General features: G+C 43.2%; 1 protein-coding gene across 7 annotated transcripts in view; it reads right to left on the bottom strand.

The window, feature by feature from the left end:
• The window catches only part of COL24A1 (collagen type XXIV alpha 1 chain), a 286,537-nt gene that overhangs the window by 212,576 nt on the left and 53,810 nt on the right, over positions 1–20,151 (bottom strand). For all 7 annotated transcript variants that reach the window (XM_059728018.1, XM_059728017.1, XM_059728015.1 and 4 more), the window contains exons 5-7: positions 17,158–17,211; positions 3,055–3,108; positions 105–158 (exon numbers count right to left, since the gene is read on the bottom strand). In XM_059728018.1, the coding sequence (XP_059584001.1) occupies positions 105–158; positions 3,055–3,108; positions 17,158–17,211 (162 nt within the window). The remainder of the gene's footprint in view (positions 1–104; positions 159–3,054; positions 3,109–17,157; positions 17,212–20,151) is intronic.

The raw sequence follows: 20,151 nt of genomic DNA on the forward strand, positions 1-20,151 counted from the left end.
CACAGCTCAAATATGGTCAGTCTCGACATGCCTGCAAACATCCCACTACTTTCCAATGGATGTGACTTTAACATGAAAATACAAAAATGAAAACAAAAACTTACCTTCTCACCTGTGTTACCAGGTGGACCTAGTAAACCAATTGGACCCATGTCACCCTGTGCAACACAATAAAGTAGAAACATTTTATTTCAGTAGAATATTTTTAAAAGATTACGAACACCTGAGACATAGTACATTTTTCTTTACTCTTGGACATTTATGATGAAAATGACAAATGTTTTATGTTACAGGGTCCCCAGATAGTTGCATTTTAGTCATCTTTAGTGGGTTTGAAGAAGTTACATAAGTCTAGGGCTATACTTTTGCCTAGGGTGAATTGCACTTTAAATAAGTATCTTCATCCTTGCTATGCATTCTTTGCATTTTTGTAGTTCCCGGGAACCTCAATCGTGGATCAGAGCTAACACGTGTTAGGCAGTGTACAAAACAAATGGATGGTCCCTACCCCAGTGAGCTGGCTATCTATATGCATGACAGGAGACTAGGGACTAAGACAAACAGATGAGGGGGAGAAACAGAGCCAAGAAGACGATGTTAGCAATAGTCTTGGCAAATCAGCAACTGAACTGTTGTCAGGTATTTTGTCCTTGGCTATGAAGCCTACATTTTAAGGAAGAGAGTTTTAGGAGTCAAAGAACTTTCAAGATGATTTAATTAGGTCTGTTTTCCAATATTTTCATGACAAATTTCTTGCACTAGAGAAAATGTTTGTCACTTTTAGTTCCATACAAATCTGCAAGCAACAGAAAACTATATATGGGGTTTATGTGGCGAGTATTCCACATACTTTAAATATGCTTGGAAACAGGATATTGGCAAATTTTCTCATTTAGCACCATGGGCCAAATCCAGAGACAATATGGGATGGCATAAATTTAGATTCAGACTCTCAAAGACCTGCTTGTATCTGCATAATGATATGAGCGAGTAAATGTAAGAGGATCCTTTCCATGCCAAGGGATTGGGAAAAAGTGCAAGATGGAAGCATATGTGTTCTTAAACTATCACAATTTGCTTTTTATGTTCAACTCTTCTTTTATGGCTTTTCAACTTGTGAGTTTTATTAACCTCAGGAATCCTATAGAATCAGTGGGCCAGATTCAAATGTGATGTGTCAGAGTGCTCCATCTTGGAAATTGGTCTAGGAGTAGACAGATGCAATGGTTATATCAGAATCCAATGATACCAGTAGAACCTGTTACAATGCAACTGTTATGTCTGCATAACAAAAAATTTTTGTTTGTACAGCAAAAGTAAACTCAAACTGTTGTAACAAGGTTTAAGTTACAGTGATTTAGATCACTTAAACAACTATAAATACACATATCTTTTACAGATTTCTGTAACAAGAATATAAAGTCAGGATTTTTGCTACATTTTGCAGTTACTAAATGTGTTACAATAGTTTGTCTCCTGACAAGTTTTCATAATAAGGCTTAACATAAAAACTAAAGAGTCTAAAGATACAACTCATAGTTATATAATTTAGGATAAATACAAAGCGTTCTTAAAATAGATAGTATTAGTTAATGCATTATAACATAAACCTGATATTAAATTTTCAGTATTATCACATTGGTTTTAAAGTGTTAGCCATAATCAATAGATATGCAGTCCAAAAGTGAAGTAATCATAAGTCTCCAACCCACAGCTTCCACAAAGAACTGCTCTATATGTTTATACTGACAAATATTTTAGCAAGACATAAAATACACAAATAGTTCAACTATGGAAGCTTATTGTGAGAATTCTACTTAATATAAACTGGAAGTGAAAATCTTTGATTTCTTACTGTCAAGTTATCTGATCTTGCCACCATAAAATACTCTTACTGCCTCTTTTTAGAGCTGAATGATCCTTCATTCATAAGTGGCTGCCTTTCGCTGCCTTCACATCACTGGGGTAATGTAACAGATAGAAATGTTTCTGTACTAAGGGCTCATCTAGTCAAGGAGCAGGCTCAGAATAGTTGTTGATGAGAAGTTTCTTTTATGACTATTCTTATTCCACTCCAGGAGTGACTTTTTGCAATTTAAGTCAATCTTTTTTATCCTACAATATCTAATCTGGAAAAGATACACCTAGTGCAGAATAACAGGATTCACTGAATGATTAAATTCAGAATACCCTAAAATTCATATCCTTGCTATTTTGTACTAACTTCTCTCTGAACTTCCTGTGCACACAAGTCCTAAATTGTGTAATATTTAGCTGTAACCTAAAAAGTAACGGTCAAGATCTGGCTGTAGTTGCATCCCTATTATTTATCAATCCATTTTGCTCTATTTGAAAATAAGAATGTTTTTCTCCTAGCAGCCCACCCTTCAGTCTCAATCTGAAATCAGAAAAGAAGGTTGGCTTCTTGGAGAGGGCAGCATATCAAAATAATATTCTGCCCCTAGCCACACCTGAATAAACCCACTGCAATTTAGTTAACAGTTTTCCAGATGATGTGAAAACTGGCCTGGAGAAAATAGCTATTTTTCTCCTCACTAAGGAGTATAGATAAGATTTTGAATGAGGAAAAGAAGCAGAACTGCTCAGTTGGGAGTCGTTTTTACATTTCTGTTTCAAATCAGAATTTTTCTCTGAGCGTGGTTCTTTCTTCACTCACATTGGTTTTACACATTTACTGATTTAAGCAGGGTCACTCCTGATTTAAGTATGTAAATAAGAGCATAGTCACAATAGTTATGTTTCAACTACAGAATGCTTTTTGCCTTTTTGAAGAGGCTTACTTTATTGTAGTGCACTAAAATCCAACTCCCATATATCCATTAGCCATTCTTAGAAAAACAAATGTCAGAGAAACACCAGACACAGGATTAATCACTACAACATATAAAAAGCAGTGGTCATGCTGCTTCCTATCATGACCATTAATTGAAAAGTAGAGATTAAAATTCACACAACACTTAAAAAGCTTAGACCCATCGATACAGAGGGCCAGGGAATAATCATAATATTGGTCTTTAAATGAGAATGGATTACCTTTTCTCCACGTTTTGCTTGCCCTGGAGAAAATCCTGGATCTCCTTTAGGGCCCTATATCAGAGAAATTAAATCAGTTAATATAATACAAGAATAGAGGAATGTTTTATTTCATAGCCAGCTTCAAAATGTTCACAGCTGAAGCAATTTGAGGGGGGAGAGGTCTAACGGTTATGTAAAAAAAATTCTTATTCCAGATATGCTTTCCAATTTTAATATGTGACACTGCATGATATAACACAAATAATCCAAATTTATCTGAGTATAATTTTTTCCTGTATTTCTTCACATTGCACCTGAAGTCTATTTGCTAAAAAGCCAAAATTTAGTTGCAAATGCAGAAGAGGTCCTTGCCAGTCCCATTCTAGTGTCCTTTAAAGCCTTTCTTGATATATAGGCAATTGCTTGCAATTTTTCATTCATTAGTTTTTACCTGAAAAAACAAAACTGATTAGGTTGTCCTCAAGGTGTAAGACAGGAAATAATTTTCCATTAAGACCAATGCTAAGTTGTCCATTTTTTACTTCTAAGGACTTTGGATTTATCTGTGTTACAATGTAAATGCTTCTAAAGGGGAAAGTAAGGTATAATTGGCAGGCAAAGAACTTCTTTTTGTGAAAATAGATGGCAAAAACCTACAGAAGAAATTTAACAGATTTTTGCAATAGAAGAGTACTGATTTTTCATAATGAAAACATATTAGTATGGGTTATGCACCACATTTTCATATATTTCTGTACTCCCACTTCACTAAATTCTGCCGTGCACACACTTGACTTTCCCTACATTTCAAACATCACACATTTTCTTTATTGCAATGAGAGGCTCAGAAGCTTAAATATTTGCAGGGTTGGTTTTTTAAGTCAGTTGCTTTTGTTTTTATAGCTAATAAATTAACCTTGAAGAATGGTAAAAATACCTGTATTAATACTTTAATAGGTGAGGCTGAAGTGTTCGCACTAAGCAGGCTAATGGGAGACATCCTAATTACAATGGTTTCCTTTTGGACTTTCCAAAATAAGAATGGTACTTATTGAAAATAACCCATCAATCCTTTGGAGTTCCACATATTCTCCAAATATTAGGGAAAATAGCATTCAGTGTCCTCTTTTTTCACACATCAAGTACTTTCTGGAAAAGATATAGAAAATCTGGCTAATAAAATGGATACGTGTGAGGAACGTAGCAGAGCTCTTAGTTCAATTTTTACATGACAGGCTAAGAGTTATTCCTGGCTAGAGGTCATTTGTTTTGTTTCCAGAAAAGGTTTTCTAAAGTAGAAAGGAATTCTTCCAGACTGACCTCTCCTTTCCCACAGCCTTCACTACCTCTACCAGCAAAAAAACAACCTCACTTCATAGATCCATTAACCTTGACTTTTTAGATTCATCTCACCTCAAATTGAGTTCATTGAGATGTTGTTTATCTGTGTGTGTTTAATTTAGCCACAGTGATCTCCTTAGCTTGAGTCAGTCTTGCCCTTTATATATAAGTATCCAGACGTCCAAGTCCAAAACTCACTTCTCATCAAATTTTCAGCTATTTTCTCCAGCATGATCTATTTATATATTCACTCCCCTGAAACCATCAAAAACCCTGTTGATCAGAATGCTTTAGATGTCCCCAAAACACCGGGGAGAGAAGGGGATGCAGCAGAATGGTAGTCTAACTTCCATATCTAAAGAGCTAGACAAAGACGAATACTCCAACCTTAGGATGCCATTCTATTATTAAGGCCAAATCACTTGCAGTTCACTTTTGCCTTGCCTCGTTACAGATATCCAATATATCTGAAGGATGATCCCTCATCAATAATGGCTAGAATCACCCCTGGAGGCAGAGAGACTGCAAGTTTCTCTCTCTCACCTCAACTTCATAAAAGAGGAGCTGTGAAGGTGAAAACATTTGCCCTTCTGGAAAGACTGGTTCTATAGCAGCACCAGGTACAGGGGTCAACCAGGTGATGTACTGACTCAGTGGATCTCCTGGCTAGACTAGCCCTATCTACTGTTCAGTTTATGTCAGCTAGGTCTAGTACCCCAAAAGATCAGGGGTTGTGAGTGACTTGCATCACAGCACCTTCTGCAACTAGTAGCTTATCGGATCTGTGGCATAGAGTCACAGAGAAGTAGGGCTTGAAGAGATCTCCAGAGGTCAGCTAGTCCAACCCCCACACAAGTAAATCAGGCCCACCACGAGCCAATAATTCTACAGCACTTCCTCACAGTTCTCTTAGGGTGTATCTACACGTCACCCTACATCAATGTAGCGATACACTATGTCACTGTACCGTGTGCTATGGCGACATAGCGATTATGCAGGTCAACGTGCGATTGCCAGCTATGTCGCTGTAGTGGTGCACTCCCCCCATCATAGTACACTGCTACAGCAATGTAGCAGTGAAGTCTAACCATGTGCCATGCGCATGGCGCAGTAACCACCTGTACTGCTCCAAGCTCTAATACTTCCAAAAGAAAATACTAAAGTGCTGTAGTGATGTTGCCATATGGCAAGGTGTAGACATGCCCTTAGTATATTGCTTTGCTTTTCTTAAACCTGGTCATTTGGAAAGTTTAAATATTTAGAGACTAAGACCATATTCATACTTTATTTAATAATTAAATACAATTATCACAGGCTAAAATTAGCAAAGGGAGCCCAGGTTATAACATTAAGGAAGCAATCTGAAGTCTCCTATGGTTTTATTCATACTAACTCACATTTGCAGTATATATTTCTACATTTTATTGACCTGTTCAAGTAAAAATTGTTCAGGCCACACAAGTAAACTTTGATTTTGGAAGTGTGACTCCTAACATACAGGATCTCTCCAATTTACTAGGGCTGTGCAAGGCTTAGGATCGCGCTTCGGATCCAGGGCCGCTTTGGACACTTCAGCATCCGAAGCAGCATGCCCAGAGTGAAGCGCAGGCTCAGTTAAGATGTCCGAAGTGGTTCGGAGCTTCCGAAGTGATCCCAAAATGCTTTGGATGCTTCAGATGCTGAAAGTGAAAGTTAGAAGAGGGAAGGGGAGCAGGAGAAGGAGGGAGAGTGGGAGGGGGGGAGGGGAAGACTGACATGTGTAGGTGGCCAGTGAGAAGGATTTCTCTCTGGCTGCCTTTCCAATGACAGTGTTTGGGGGGAGGGACCTAGAAGCAGCATAAAAACCTCTGTTTGGAGGCGTGCGGTGCCTTTTGCTAGCTTGTCTCCTCTCAGGATCTGTGTGAGAAAGGAACCCTCAGACTCGGGCATCTCAGCTTGCTTGCTTTACTCAGTAGTTGAACTTGCCTGCTTCTTTTTGTTGTTAGAAAGGATTGCATAGGATTTAATTTATCTTAGCTTAGCTATTCAATCACTGTTACTATTACTATTCAAAGGTGTAGGTTGTAGCCGTGTTGGTCTAAGGACATAGGCAGACAAGGTTCTTTGGGTGAATCTGATATCTTTTATTAGACCAACTTAAATAGTTGGAAAAAAATTATTAAGCAAGCTTTCGGGTTCAAAAACCCTTCGTCGGGCTAAGGAAGTTTCAGCAGTTGGTGTGTGCTCTTCCTATTTAAGTTGGTCTAATAAAAGATATCAGATTCACCCAATGCAGTGGTTTGCATTGTAATTTGTTCCCCCTCAGGATCAGGCCTGAGAGACTGGAGGCAGAGTGTTTTTTGGTGAGGAATGTGCCCCCACAGGTAGTTGGGTTTTGTTGTCTTTGATAGATTCTGGTGTGCAGTTTGTGGGGGTACTGGAGATAGCTGCCAGGTTTTGTGTTTTCAGCTGTAGGAAGTTGGCTTCAGTTCTGGTGATGAGGTTAGGTGCTTATTTGAATGTACAAACCACTTTTCAGAGGTGGGCCTATGAACTGCACTTCATCAGCCTCCTAGGTAGTAGGTACAGAAACTCATGGCCTTGATATACACAGTGGAGTTCTGGCACGCTGCGACCGGCCGGACATTTGACACCCCAGGCACCTCTGCACTTCTACTGCGCTGCTACATCCCCTTTTCCCTGCTACCCCCCACCCCAGCCTGTCCCTCACCCCCTGATGCCCCTATTTCCATTTTCACTGACTGGCTTTCTTGCCTGCATTGTGGGCCAGGCCAGCCTCTGGTTTCTTTACTATTCCTTCCATCCAGGACCAACTGCAGGTACTTTCTCAGCCTGGCAAAGGGGTTTTCAGCCCCAAAGCTTCCAAAGATACATTTTTTTTAAGTACTCCTTTTTTTTTTCATAATACACATATAGACATAAAAACACAAGATAAGCCATCACACACCATGAGTAACATCATAGGTCCAACACAACACAACACAACATCTTTACTTCTTGCTGTTAATTCCTTTATAAAAAGAAAGGCTCTGTGACAGTTCTGTTTGGGAACCTTTGATGCTGCTGCTGTTGCTGCTGGTGTTGAGCCAGCTAAGTTACTTTACCTGTTGTCACGTAAAGCGGTGGACTGGGAGTGAGGCTGTAGGGGAGGAAGAGGCCTCACTGGGGCACACTGCCGTGTTGTGCAGAGGCCCCAGCACCAGGAAGGGAGCACCACAGTGTCACCTACCCATATCACGAGTTTTGCCTGTCAGCAGCCAGAGGTGCAGAGCCCCAGAAGACAGACTCCCCTGGCGAGATACAGACACAGCTGTCAGGCTGCATGGCCTGGCAGGGCCCAGCACCCAGGCCTGCATTAGATTCCACCCCCCTGTGCCCCAAGACAGACGCGGTCACCCAAGCACCCACCCACATCATGAGTTTTGCCTGTCAGCAGCTTGAGGTGCAGGACCCCAGAAGACAGACTCCCCCAGCAAGACACACACACAGCTGACATGCTTTGTGGCCATAGCGGGGGCCACCACCCCTGCAGTTTTCAGCCCGCTGCGCCTTAACACACATAGGGCCATCTTTGTCACAAGTTTTGCCTGTCAGCAGCTTGAGGTGCAGGTTCCCTCAAACCCCTAAACCTATCTTCTTGAAACTCGGCATACTTTGTGGCCTCGGCAGGGGCCACCATCCCTGCAGTTTTCACCCCCCTGTGGTGTAACACGTAGACGTGACATGAGTTTTGCTTTCAAGAATTTGGGGTCCAGTTTCCCCCAAATCCCTGCACCTATCTTCTTGAAGCTTGGCAGGCTTCACTCTCTCAGAAGAGGCTACCATCCCTGCAGGTTTCACCCAAATCAGAGACAACACAACAAAGTTATAGATATTTCATTGATCCCCCATTACTCCCTATGGTCGGATCTCCGAGGCAGCTCCAAAGCTTTGGAGCCACTTCGGCTGGATCAAAGCTGCAAACTGATCCGGAGCTCTGGATTGGATCGCTGGCATCTGAAGTGGCCGGATCCAAAGCCAGATCAAATACCTGCCTACTCGCCCAGGCCTACAATTTACCATAGCATTCAGCAGAGGCATAGTGAGTTCATTCAGTGTCAAAGACTGGGCTGGGGCGGGAGGTGGGGGTTCAAATGATGCAAACCACTGGTGGGGGGGACGACTATTCCTGCTATGGCAAAGATTCCCATGGTGCAGGGGCAGGGAGAGTGATTCTGAACCCCCCCTCTAAAGATGGTTCTTGGGGTGGTGCCCTGCTTGCTGCCTCTCCTCAGTTAAATTACCGGCATTCAGCTTAAGTCAGTTCCATCTATAACTTGTTTTTTGTATCCAAGGAAGTTACCTTTTACTGCTAAATTTCAGCCACATCAGAGCTGGGTTAAAGATGGTATATGCTCTTTATTTACAAGGAACTAAATCAGTATAGACAGCTGCTCAGGCATTCTTGGCAGAGAATCCTATCCTCAGTCACCAAGTTTTTTGAACACATATAGCCTATATTTAAGCCCAGCTGTAAGGGTGGCATCATGTCCAAATGCAATTGGGTAAACACTTGTCTCAAGGAAGAGTCCCAGTCAAGACAGCATTTCTATTAACAACCTTTAAAAGAGCAAATGAAGTATCTTCTTCAAGAAGCCCTTGTATTGCAGCACTGGCTAATCCAATAAAGGATACAGGCACCTAGAAGTCAGGTGGCTCGGTATCTCAGCATGGAAAGCCAAATCCTGCATTAGGCGCCAAGGCTGCCTGTATAGCACTTGGTGAGACTTAAACACTTCAGAATAGAATCCAAAATGGCCAGCACACCTAGCGGGGAGCCGCCTAAGATCAGCACAGCTTGCTGGGAGCTGCCTAGATCTAGTCAATGGGAATTACTGAGGACAGATGTCAGTCTTAAATCCTGCCTCTCAGGTACTTCAGGGCTACAGGGACGATCCATAGCCCTGACACCTCTCCTGAGGATAAGTGCCTATGACCTTTCTTTCAAAGACCTGACCAAGGCTCATTCTTCTCTTTTAAAATACGGCCAAAGAAAGTGCTGGTGCACCCCTCAGATTGAGCAAGCTTGTGGTTATGACACTCAGTAAAAGAGTGGGAGACTCAGAGTCAAATTCCTGCTCTGCCTTGGAGAAAGTTAAATCCATATCTCTCACCTTCCAGGAGAGTGTCCTAACCACCAGACTACATCCACTGATGAAAAAACACACTCCTAAGAGAAAGGACCATCACCCAGGACTTCCCACAGTCAGGCAAGTGATGTAACTACTGTGCTACAAAGTCATGTTCCTTCATACACTGCTTCACTAACGCAATGAATCTTAATTTTATTTCTACACAATGACAATTTTAGCAGGAAGGACAAGCACCCTCATCCAGAAGAGCCTACAGTGTAGAGCTTGTAGCATTCCTCTGGGATGTGTGAGATGTGGGATTGAATCCCTCCAGGCAGGAAAGATAATTAAATCTGGGTTTGCTACTTCTGAATTGAGTACTGTAGCTAGTCTTTCAAAGACCATAGCAGCTATGTGTGTCCTGTAAGGAACTTGAAGCTGTTGGTACATTTAGGACTTCTCTGAGAATGCCTACCACATCAGCCCCCTCAGGGGTCTTAGTTTGCATCCTGATCAGACTTAAGCATGAACTAGATCCGGAGTTCCTCAGTTTTGTAAAGAGTGTGACAGCTCTGGGCACACACATGGTGCTACAGAAGATTAGATTAGATTAGATTAATCTAATGTGCAGTAAAGCATAGGCAAAGGGAGAAAATATTATTTGGGAGGGCTGAGTAAAACTTAAAAAAAACTTCTACACACACACAGACACTGCCCAGCAAGTAAGTCTGTGAAGGAGAAGGGACGTGGGGGAGGGAAAGGACATGGGGGGGCAGATCGAGGCACCCACAGTGAGGGAGGGAGTGGGGCAGAGGCAGGGGCTGGGGTGAATAGGGCCCTGGGACAGGTCATGGGATGGTTGGAGCCTGGGAGGCCTGTCCAGGGGCATGGTGCGGGGGGGGCTCCCACCACTGCATGCACCCTGGGGGAGGCACAGGGGGTACATGCCACCTGGATTTGTGTGCGGGACATCGTGGAAGTGGGTTGCTGCTGTAGGTTGGGCTCTGAGCCCCACTGCCATTGTCCAGGAGCTGTGTGTGACACCATGCTGTGCCTCCCACAGCCAGGCGGGCAGGGGACGCGGCGCAGGCACAGCCAGTGCACGCAAGACACATGGCCTCATGCATGGTTCCCAGGTAAAGGCAGCAAGGGTGCAGAGCCTCAGCCCACAGCAGCAGCCCACCTCCACGGTGCCCTGTGCACAAATCCAGGGGGCACATGCCCCCACATGCCTCCTCTGGGATGTATGCAGCAGTGGGAACCCCTCTGCAGCCCCGGACAAGCTGCCTGGGCTCCAACTGTTCCACGACCCATCCTGGTCTCGGGGCCCCATTCCTCCTGGCCCCAGCCCCTGCCCCACTCCCTCCCTCACTGTGGGGGTCTCAATCTGCCCCCCTGCCCCTTCCCCTATACAGACTTGCCTGCTGGGTGGTGCGTTTTTGGCTGCCTCTGCAGGCTGCAGTTGAGTGTCTGTCTGTGCACACCTCTCCCCATACTGCAGCTGCCCAGAGCCCACAGCCGGGATGCCCTGTGGTCCTCTGCGCTGCCACTGCTGCCCCATGTTTGGGGGGGGAGGGGCTATGCCCCATTAGCCTTGGCCTTCCACCACCTATGTAGTGAAGCGTGGCCATCTACACGTGTGCAGCAATTACTACTCAATATATTAGTCTAATTCACTGTTTTCTAGTACCTGTATATACTCGTACCTGTATATAACATGCTGTACCTTATGTGCAGATGCTGACTAGGAACAAATTGCACAGTCAAACAATTTGGTTTTCAGTGCACACGGAGCTCCATCTGAACATAATATTAAGCTAAAATAGGAGTGAGCTCTGATTTAAAATGTCTTGTAACAGCCACAAAGTTGTAAGAAACAGAACCTGGAACTGATGTGGCACTGATCTGCTTTGCTACCCCAGCAGCAAGAAGGATGAATGACAGAAGAGCGTTTTGTAAACTTCACATGAGTGAGGACTGCCTTGCAGAGTAGTGCTCCTTGAATCATTTAGAGCAAGGGCGTCAAGGGTGCTGCCTGTAGAGCCCGATCATCTGGTCCCCAACGTGGGCAGTCAGGGATCCACCTGTCTCCCCTTCTCCTAGGCCACATGCCAAATCCAGCACCTGCACTGGCCAGTCCGGGATTGTGCCACCTATGGTACCTGCTCTGGCTGGATGAGGACATGAGTGGCACATGGGGCCTGTTCCAGCTGGTCTAGGGCAGATGTCGCATGTGTAGGTCCCAGAGTGGGCACTGTGTGCAGTGCAGTTTCAGACCAGCCACAGTGGGTGCCAGATCTGGTATGCAAGGGACCCACAGAGCCCTCCCCCTTGCACAGTGGATTCAGAGCCCGCTCTGGTTGGTCTGGGACTGTGCCACATGTGGTGCATGATCTGGCCAGATCAGGATGCAAGTGGGATGCAGCACCCACTCCAACCAGTCTGGGGGAAGACACCATAGGCAGCAAAGGTCCCAGAGTGATCACTGCAGTCAGACTGGCTACAGTGGAAGCTGCAGGCACTGGATCTAGCATGTGCAGAGGAATGGGTGTAGGAAGGGTGTCTATGGGCCTGATCCAGCCCATGGGGCTAGCCCTGCACTGTGCATCTGACCCATGAACCAGCACTCTGCCTTTCATCTACCCCATGTGATCAGATGAGTTTGACACCCCTGATTTAGAGAGAGCTCACAGCTGAAGTCTATCCCTGAAGAGACACAAACAGGCTGCACTGAACCCAAAGATCAGTCATATTTTCTCTTAAAGTAGATTTTTAAAAAACTGTATAGCTTGTTATGACTGCTTACCAGTTGCTTGGACTGTGGGTGGACGCTCATGGCAGGCCTTCCAAACTAAAGATGAGACAGGCTCTTTATGTTGGACTTATTTTCAGAGAGTTATTGCAGAATGTTGCTTTGATTATAATAGAGATTTACATCTCTAAGAACAACAAAAATTTGCTTGGCAACAACAGAGAGACTGCATTTCAAATTGGGACAGGAATTGGTCAATTTTAAACACAAGAGAAATATTCCTGTAATACACACTGTTCTTTTTAAAGTAGTTTATAAGACAATGTTATTACAATTAGCCTTGTGCTGATGGTTCTCAGGAAGTCCTTTTAAAATATAAATCACATGTTATCATCCCCTTCAAAAATGAAGTGAATGAAAGTTAACAAAAGAAAAGATTAAAAGATTTATTTTTAATACTAATCTATATAAAACAAAGCCAGGGAGCCCTATGGGCTGTTGCTTTGCTCACTAGATCTGGAGCACAGGGTGGCACAGGGCCTGATCCCAGTGCACAGAGGGCCCAGATCTTGATCTAGGCACATGGGATCAGGTGGGGGCAATGTGGGATGTGGCAGAGGCAGCACAGGGCTTGATGATGCCATGTAAGACCAAAAGGGGTGGGGCAAGGCCCTATGGCCTTGATCCCAGGACATGGGGCTGGGCAGAGGCAGCATGGGGCCCTGATCCTAGCATAAAGAGGAAGACTGGGATCCAATCTCAGGGCACGGGGGGACAAGCCAAGGCCACATGGGCCCAATTCTGGCACACAAGGTTTGATCCAGCCCTTGAACTGGCTCTGTGTCATTCATCTGCACTGTGGAGCGGAAAGGTTGAGCGCTGCTGGTCTAAACAAAGACTACAGATTATCCCATTACCTGGATTAGTTTTTATAACCCCCACCCCCCCAATCACTCATTGGGTTAACCACTTTGTTTTCTTTCTCCTACCACTTTGCCTCTCCCATGAGTGCCCTTCCTTTTTCCTCCCCCTTCCCTAGGCTCTGTATTCTAATCACTGCTTTCTATTGAGAAGCTCAGCTTTCTTCAGTCCCCTCACAGTATTTGATGAAGTAAACTGCTGCTTACAAAATCTTATGCACTTCTGATGTACTTAGTCTGTAAGGTGCAAATCTACCCTGCCTTCTATAGAAGAGTCAGGATTAAAGACAGAAATGACATGACAGGCACAAGGGTGCATATTTAAGTTCCTGCCAGAAAAAATGCAACAGCAGACTGCTTCTAACAACGAAACTGTGGTCTCAGATGAAGCTTTTCACCTAAGGGAAAGGATAACTATAGCTACTCTGGCATTGAGCCCTAGTTACATGCAATGAGACAACTATTTGGAGAGCTCCAATGTTTGACATACCTGCCAACTTCTCAAAATGAAAATGCGAAGGATCAAGAGCATTCAAAAAGCACTGGGTATTAAGCAAGAATCTTGTAACTCCTTCCCAATCTGAAAGTGCGGCCACTTTAATTTTTTTTTAATTTCTAGTGGCTCATCCACAGAAAGTTTCATTCTATGCAAACAGTTCTTTAAATGAAATATTGTCTTTTCTGTTTCCCCCCTTCTATTTTTCACTTTTCCTTAGTAACAGAACTACATCTTTGCATCAGAGTATTTCAGCCAGATTCTTGTATAGTTTTTCACTTTGTTAAGGTCCCTGGGAATTTTACTCTCTACTAACTTGTCTCTTCAGTCAATTATGTTTCCTAATTTTGAATTCTGAATTGATTTTTCTGCTATTTGACTCTCTCATGCAGCACTATTCGCTTCCATTGGAAAGGCACTGCTGGAATTCAGCCACTTGGCAACACAGAATAAATTGCAGGATGACCCTTTATCCCTTGTTTTGGCATCAACCATTTATCTCTCTCATCAAATCTCTGCACCTGCTACATTTCTGGTTGGAAATCTTGACTAAATCCACCTCTAGACCCTGCTCAATTTCTGAAGGCCAATCCAAAAATCTGTTAAAGTCCACGGAGAGTTGTCGTCCATCCCCCTCGGATTTTAATAGGCACTGTTCAGGGTATTGCTGTGGGTGATGGAGTGAACAGGACCATGTCTCAGCTGACAGCATTTTTTGGAAATACTGAGCCTGAGCCTCCTCTTGCTGACATCACTGTAAATCAAAGGTACCTTCAGTGAAACCAAGACTTATACTGATGTGAAACCAGAGTGAAAGGACAATCAAGCCCATCAAATTTAAAATAAAGACAAGATAATGCTTGGAAGCTATACACAGAAATGAAGTTACAGCATTAAATTAATATGCCATGTCATTTCCAGTTAAAATTGTTTCGTGCTTTTTTCAATTCTGAATAATAACACCTAGAAAATTAAAATTTCAACCTTTCGCTCTTCCCTTTTCTAATTCAAACCTATTAAACTAAGAGAGAGTTGCAAGAAAGAGTGAATTATAATAAAGCTGTGATAAATTCTCAGCAAAATTCTTTTGATACTTTGCCCATTTCTGTTTCTCCTCAACATAAGAAATTCCTTGTCACTTTAGCCTAGAAACAAGAGTCATTTTTATATGTGGTTTTCAGATGTGGACAAGCAACGAATGATTGTAAACCACCATGTGAAGGTAAAAAAAATGCTTGAATATTTAATCTATTTAACCTTACAGGACAGCCAGAACAATGCCAAAATCCACACTCAATTTTGTTGAAGTAATTCTTTTTTTATGAAATGACAAAAATGCACAAATGCTTGTAAGTGATTCTACACCACACCTCAACCCCTTTGTATAGGGTGCTTTCAAGTATACGCATGTCAATTGGAACTGCCTATGGTGCCATTTGTTTAAAAACATCAGTAATAATGTAGAAAGCTATAAACATATTAACATAGATTCTAGCACGCTCAAAGTACATGTGTAACTTGTTACTGTAAACAGAGGATACAATATGGGTCTTGAGGGAAGAATAGAAATCCTTTATGAAGTTACTGACAGAAAGTGATTACATTTGATCTACTCTGCTTTAAGAATAAACATACTTAGTGTCACAACCCAAGGGTGTGATTTTTGTTTGTGTGCGCTTCGGCACTGCTAAATTATTTCCCGCCACTCGGAGCTTTCTTTGCAGGGTGCATTTCTTAGTTGCAAAAGGAGAAATGCACGGTGCAAGGAGTTCCCATCATTCGCATGCAAATTTGTGTCCCACTATTGGCCAGTTCTAAATTATTCCCACGTGGCGGCTAGCGATTGGCTTGCTAGCCGTATAAGAGGCTTGAGCGGTTTTCGCCCAAGTTGGAGATCTCCGGAGGAGAAGCTCGCAAGGGAGGACTCCGTAATCATCTTGAGGAGAACTCTAGGTGCACTGTGGACCATCTACGGTGTAAGTAAATGATCTTAAACAACCTTTAAGCATCCGTGCCTAATTCTAGTCCGCCGGCCTGCATTCCCCGACCCGCGTGCCAGGGCTGCTGGCCACAGCCCACCATGAGAAAGCCCCTGAGAACCTGGGACCGCTCCCAGCCTGCACACTTAGGTTTAATTTTAATTTGTGTAAATTATCAGAGGTCTATAGACCCATGGTCAATGGGTGTTTAGAAGTTCAGCTTCAGCAAGCATCTGTCTTGTTTCTGTTTAATTCAAGATATTATGAAAGGAATTTGTAATGAGAGAGCAATTTTACATTGAGACAGAAGTTGACTGCAGCACTAACCACACACGTTAACAGTAACAAATGATGCTTGAGTAAGAAAAATAGATCTCATAGAGATGCCTGAAACATAGCCTAGTTTTTAAGAATTACCTTCAGTTTTTAAATGCATGAACCCAGGCACAGGGTAGAGTAAAAAAGCTTGCAAAAACCTTTGTATGACCCAAGGAAAGGAAATATTTGCTATGAAATAATCTTAGAAATAGTGGATTGCAGTTATTTTGAGTAAAGGTTATAAACACTTTTCTATTGCACAGCCTGAATAACTATTGTACCTAAGCAAATTATAAATGACTATGTTTAACCACTGTTATAAATGAGTTACTAACAAAAAGGCATATAGAAGACACAAAGCGACTTTGTTTCACAATGGCAAACACTGTGAGGTTTATTTGCTGTATTTTCATATCCTCAAGCAGTTTTTAACACTTGTCACCACAGGTCAGATTCCTGCCACAAGGGATCATACTAAAACAAATCATGGCCAGTTTTGTTTTTTCCTAACATATCTATCACATTTTGAAAACTAAATACGAGTTGAAGGCGTTTTTCAACTGCACAAATCTGTCTGAAGCTATTTAAGTGGCCTATGTTACCCAGGTTTGAAAGTTTGAAATGGAGATCATAAGCCTAACATCTTTTCTGTCTAACCTAATATTTCTTGAAAAAAATCACATCCATAGTTTGATGGGGAAAAGGTCTATCGCTTCAATCAGAGACGCTGGCTGAAAACATCAGAATAGTTAAATACCATTAAAGATGAAATCTTGACAAGAGAAAAGCATTTCTGGGAAGTAACTCAGTCCATGTTATTGTTTTAACAAGAGCAGAGGATTATACTGATTAGATGTTCATTCCTGAAAATATATCCCCTGAGAAATTCCAACTTACTGAAGTGGTTGGGTTGATTTTATTGAACTTCTTTGGAATACTAGAATTATTTGCATGAGTAAAGACCTCAAGATGAACCCATCGTTTTGTACACCCAATTTTCTCCTGAAAGACTGGCTGTTTGGTGTGATCTTTGTCTCAGTTTTATTGGCAACATTTCCTTTAAAATGTTTACAATTGTGGTTGCCATTTGTAAACTAAATAAAATTAATCAGTGATATTCCTGGAAACAAGTAGAAAGGCTTCCAAAAAGTCAAAAGTTAGGAGGTCCATATTTACTCATGGCTGCATGGATACATTAACTTACCTTTGGACCAGGCAACCCTGGCAAACCTGGATTACCATGTGGACCTGGAACGCCCTAGAAAAAAAATGAAAGTATAAAATTATTCAGAATTAGGTCTAGCAATGTTTGGTACTTGTGGAAACACTGTCCAGACAATCACCCTGAAAAAATCATTGTCACTTGTATGATTTCAGACTGATATTTTCAAAGGAGTTTAAAGGTATAGGATGCCCAGTCCTCACTGAAATTAAATGGGAATTGAGCACCTAACTTCTGTAGGCTCCATCAAAGATCTCAGTTTCATTGTGTTCCCAGATAATTTTAAATAAGCTCATGGCAGGTTTTTCAGCTATAGCATAATATATGAAGTCTGGAAATAATATACATCTTAAACATCACATTTTTGATGTACGTATATCTACAATAGAGAAAGCTGGTGTTAAAAGGAATAGGAACAATTTCTTCTCCAGCCAACAGCCCAGAACCTTGACCATTTTGATAGACAAAGTTGACTTTTTATGCTCACCATTCACTGACTTCAACTAAAGCACAACATATTTCAGCACTGCCTGGCAGGCATGGTGCTGAGCATGCCATCCTCTCCCATTCCCACTCATGCTTGCCAAACCTGGAAATGTAGCTGTGAATGGGACTTTGGGATGCTTCTTCAACAGTCACTTCCACATGTTCTAGAGACTGCAGTCTCAAGAGTGGCCAGAATGAATGTAAGGGTTGACTGGGGCAGGGGTGCTGAACCTCCAGCCCATGGGCCAAATATGGCCTGCTGAGCCTTGGAGACTGGCCTGCGGGGCTCCCCATGGTTAGGAAATTTGGTAGTGGGGAAGCAGTGGGCAGGTCATACTGCTATTCCTTCCCACTGCCAAAGTCCCAAGCCACAAGCAGCAGGTCAGAGCTGAGTCATGACACTCCCTCTGCATGGCCATATCAGAGCCAGGCTACTGCCCTTTCCCTCTGCATGAATGGGTTGGGGACAGGCTGCATGCACTTCTCTCTATGGAACTGGACCACTCTCCCTATCAGGGGCTGAGTCACTCCCCCTTCACTATACCCACATAGGTTGGGACTGGGCCACACCTCCTTCCCCCTTCCACCCTGCCCAGTTGGGGCCAGGCCATATTTCCTTCCTTCTGCAGAGCTGGGCCATGTTCAATTCCCCTGCACAGCTGGATTGGGCCAGCCTGCCCCCCCAACCCCACTCTGCACAGATGGATGGGGCCCCCAGGACCCACCCCAGGTGCTGAATTGGGTCCACTGGGAGGATGTAGACTGCAGAGGAACCAGGCACTGACCCTCCAGCCCACCAGCCAAAAAGAGTGAGCACCACTGAGTTAGGACATAGGTAGTCTGGCTGAGTGGATGGGTTTACTATAGTAGAAGCCAAGGTCAAGAACAGGTATCAGTCCAGGTCGAGGATATCAAGCCAAGGGCTGCAATAAGGGTGTGTTTGAGGTAAGCAATCAAGCACTAGCACAAACACAAGAACCAGCACCTAACAACACTGTATTACACTACAGGTTTTAAAGCCTTTTCATCAAGGTCTTGTAGGTCCCGTTGGTTCATCAAAGGCACCTGGTTCCCCAATGGGAACCTCATGAAGAAAGCCCAGGCTGAGCTGGAATCTGGCCAGCTGCTTGTTAGATCTGTGACCTAGCCTTCTGCTTGTGGATAAGGATGATCTGGTTTTGAATCTGAGAGGTCCTGACAGGGAAGGTACGCCTGGAATGACTTCATAGATACCTTTTCATGTTTGGTGCACAAAAGTGGAAACAGGTAGATAGGGTGCAAACATGTGCTTCTGGCAGCTGGAAGGATGCAGTGTAGGTGGACCCTGAAAATTCCACACAAGGGACATATGGTATGCATGACTGAATGGGTCTAACTATGCTACAAAAGGAAACTATTGCTGATAATGATTGTCAACAACAGGACTCTACCTTCCTATAGGTAGAGACCTACCAAAAATTGTGATTTTCTTGGATTTCATGTAAAATGCATAATTCAGCATGGCCTGTGAAAGCAGGCAATGTCCGTACAATCTGTGAAAAAGAAAACTTACTGAAAATAAAATGCTGGTTCCCCAGAGGAAATCCTCATGGCATTGCTACCCAGCTGTGCAGCCTGCTGGGGGGAGGGGGGTCTACTGGCATACAGGGGAGCTGAGGATGGCTGCTGCGCCTACCCTTTACCACTGATTGACTGAGAGGGCTGCCTGTCCTGTGGCCCTATCCCTCTCTACCAATCAGCAATGAGGGGCTGGGCCACATGACAGATAGTCCTCATAACTAATCAGCAGTGAGGGATGGGGTCACTGGGACCCCTTGGCCAATCAGAGGCATGTGGGGAGCACTGCAGTCAGCCCCATGAAAACGGCAGCCAGCCCTGCAATTTCCCCTCAAAATTGGCCAGCTACACCTTCTTGAGTTGGGTAGCACCCTACCTATAGGTGGTGCTGAAATGGGTTTACTCCTACTGCAGGAAGTACAAAATGATTTTCAGCATCGCTACTAAAAATGGGAGACAACTAGTGGCTTGTGATATCTAAAATGTTTCCTGCAATGAAAGAAAATCAGGTCTCTGTGCCATCTATGCTAGAAATTAGACTGTTTTTCAACGCTGGGCCTCTGATCCTAACAGTGCTAGGATCTTCCTTGCAGATTTAGGCGTTGCAGAAAATGGTCAACACAATGGTTGTCAACAGCTACTCATTTCCCAGGCATGAAAGAACATTACAGGAAAAACCCTCTTGTCACTTGAAGAAAAACTTCCTCTCATTTCAATGGGGCCAGTACTTCTCTTGTACAGTTTATAAAAATCTGGTTTAATGCTGTCATAACATAAATCACAAATTCTGCGAACTGTTAAGAGATACAATGTTTACTGTCCACATAAATTACTCATATGTAACAATTATACTGTGCATTAAACACTGAAAGCTATGGCTGTAGTTGTATCAGAGGAAGCACAACAACAATCTGGAACAGAAACAGTATGGCT

This window comes from Alligator mississippiensis, chromosome 5 (genome assembly GCF_030867095.1).
Source record: "Alligator mississippiensis isolate rAllMis1 chromosome 5, rAllMis1, whole genome shotgun sequence".
NCBI classification, from domain to species: domain Eukaryota; kingdom Metazoa; phylum Chordata; order Crocodylia; family Alligatoridae; genus Alligator; species Alligator mississippiensis.